Source organism: Austrofundulus limnaeus, unplaced genomic scaffold (assembly GCF_001266775.1).
Source record: "Austrofundulus limnaeus strain Quisiro unplaced genomic scaffold, Austrofundulus_limnaeus-1.0 Scaffold547, whole genome shotgun sequence".
Classification (NCBI taxonomy): Eukaryota; Metazoa; Chordata; class Actinopteri; order Cyprinodontiformes; family Rivulidae; genus Austrofundulus; species Austrofundulus limnaeus.
Window position 1 is genome coordinate 183,791 of NW_013952949.1, and position 1,358 is coordinate 185,148.

Genomic DNA, 1,358 nt, shown 5'->3' on the forward strand with positions numbered 1-1,358 from the left:
ACTCAGGGCAGGAATATGTGCTCAGATTATCTTTAGAGCCATCACGATAATCTGGACATCTTTACGATTATTGGAAGGACAAAGATGGACTTGATTATGTTTGTGTGTGACGCTGCGTTAGCTGAGGGCAGGTGGATGATGACACAACTGAAGACAGGGAAGCTGAAAGGATGAATCAAACAAAGGAATCAGATMAGAAGAAGAGCAGAAAACAGAAAARTAAAGAGAGTTCCTGACACAAACACCAGGTTCAGTGGATCATGYTGAAGAAAGATCTAAAACATGGAGGATGATGGTCCTCAAAGACCTGACCCACTGATTTAATGTCTGAGACAGGACATGAGTCATCATGTCTGTAGCTTCAGTTTCTAATAAAACTCTGATRTTTTTGTCCCGGTACCACAGATGACATCATCGAGGCAGTTGGCTTTAAATCAGGATCATCTACTCCTCAGAGGTCGGGCTCCACAGCCGGTCTGCACAGACCCAGACTGAGCATGGACTCTGTGAGCCCAGCAGTGGACCTGCCTCAGCTCAGCTCCTCTCTGCCAGGATCCCTGTGCAGCAGCTCCCCCCTGCTGGCCCCCCGCCAGGGCTCCCACACCATGGACTTCTTTGAGATGTGTGCCAGTCTGATCACCACGCTGGCCCGCTGACACCTGAGGCCCGGATGTGAGTGGGCTCCGAGGCTAGCTGTGGTTCTGATAGAGGGACGGCTCCATGTTGTGTGACTTTGTCTCCTCAGTTTGTTGTTGTCCAGCTGGAGACATGAAGAAAACCTATAGCAGTGTTGTGTTCACCTCAGAGAGGAGGAGATACAGGCAGAAAACGTGCTTTTTTTATGTTTTTGACACAGAGTTTAGTGATTTTACATCCTGGACCTGGTATGTGTTGATGAAGAAAGTCCTGCTGAGCTCAGCTCACAGCCGTCAGAGGAACCTCACTGTTCTGTTACAGGTTTATACGGTTTGTACAGAACCTCTGTGATCCATGTATATTTATATTACAGTCATATTATATAGATCTGTGTTCAAACAAAAGAACAACTTTATACATCATATGATTCTTTTTTACATGTCAGATTCATATTTATTTTTAAATKATATATTTTTAGACACTACTTCTATTATTTAAGCATTACACTATTGGTATTGAACCTAACTTTAAATAGGTTATAGCTCAAACAACAGTTACATCATCTCACCTGAATGAGTCAGTGTGGTGCCAGGTGTTTGGTGCAGGATCCTGTCCACCTAACCAGGTTTTAAAACCTTATATCAGCCAAAAAGTCTTTTTGATCTTGTTTTCAGACTGATTTACTAAACAAGAACTGATTGTGTAAGAATAATCATCTTGTT

At 43.3% G+C, this 1,358-nt stretch overlaps 1 protein-coding gene across 3 annotated transcripts in view; it reads left to right on the plus strand.

Moving 5' to 3' along the window:
• prkaa2 (protein kinase, AMP-activated, alpha 2 catalytic subunit) overlaps nucleotides 1-1,058 on the plus strand; it is a 34,862-nt gene extending 33,804 nt beyond the window's left edge. For all 3 annotated transcript variants that reach the window (XM_014026360.1, XM_014026361.1, XM_014026362.1), the window contains one exon: nucleotides 406-1,058. In XM_014026360.1, the coding sequence (XP_013881814.1) occupies nucleotides 406-656 (251 nt within the window). In that variant the 3' untranslated portion in view covers nucleotides 657-1,058. The remainder of the gene's footprint in view (nucleotides 1-405) is intronic.
• Nucleotides 1,059-1,358: the final 300 nt, after the last annotated feature.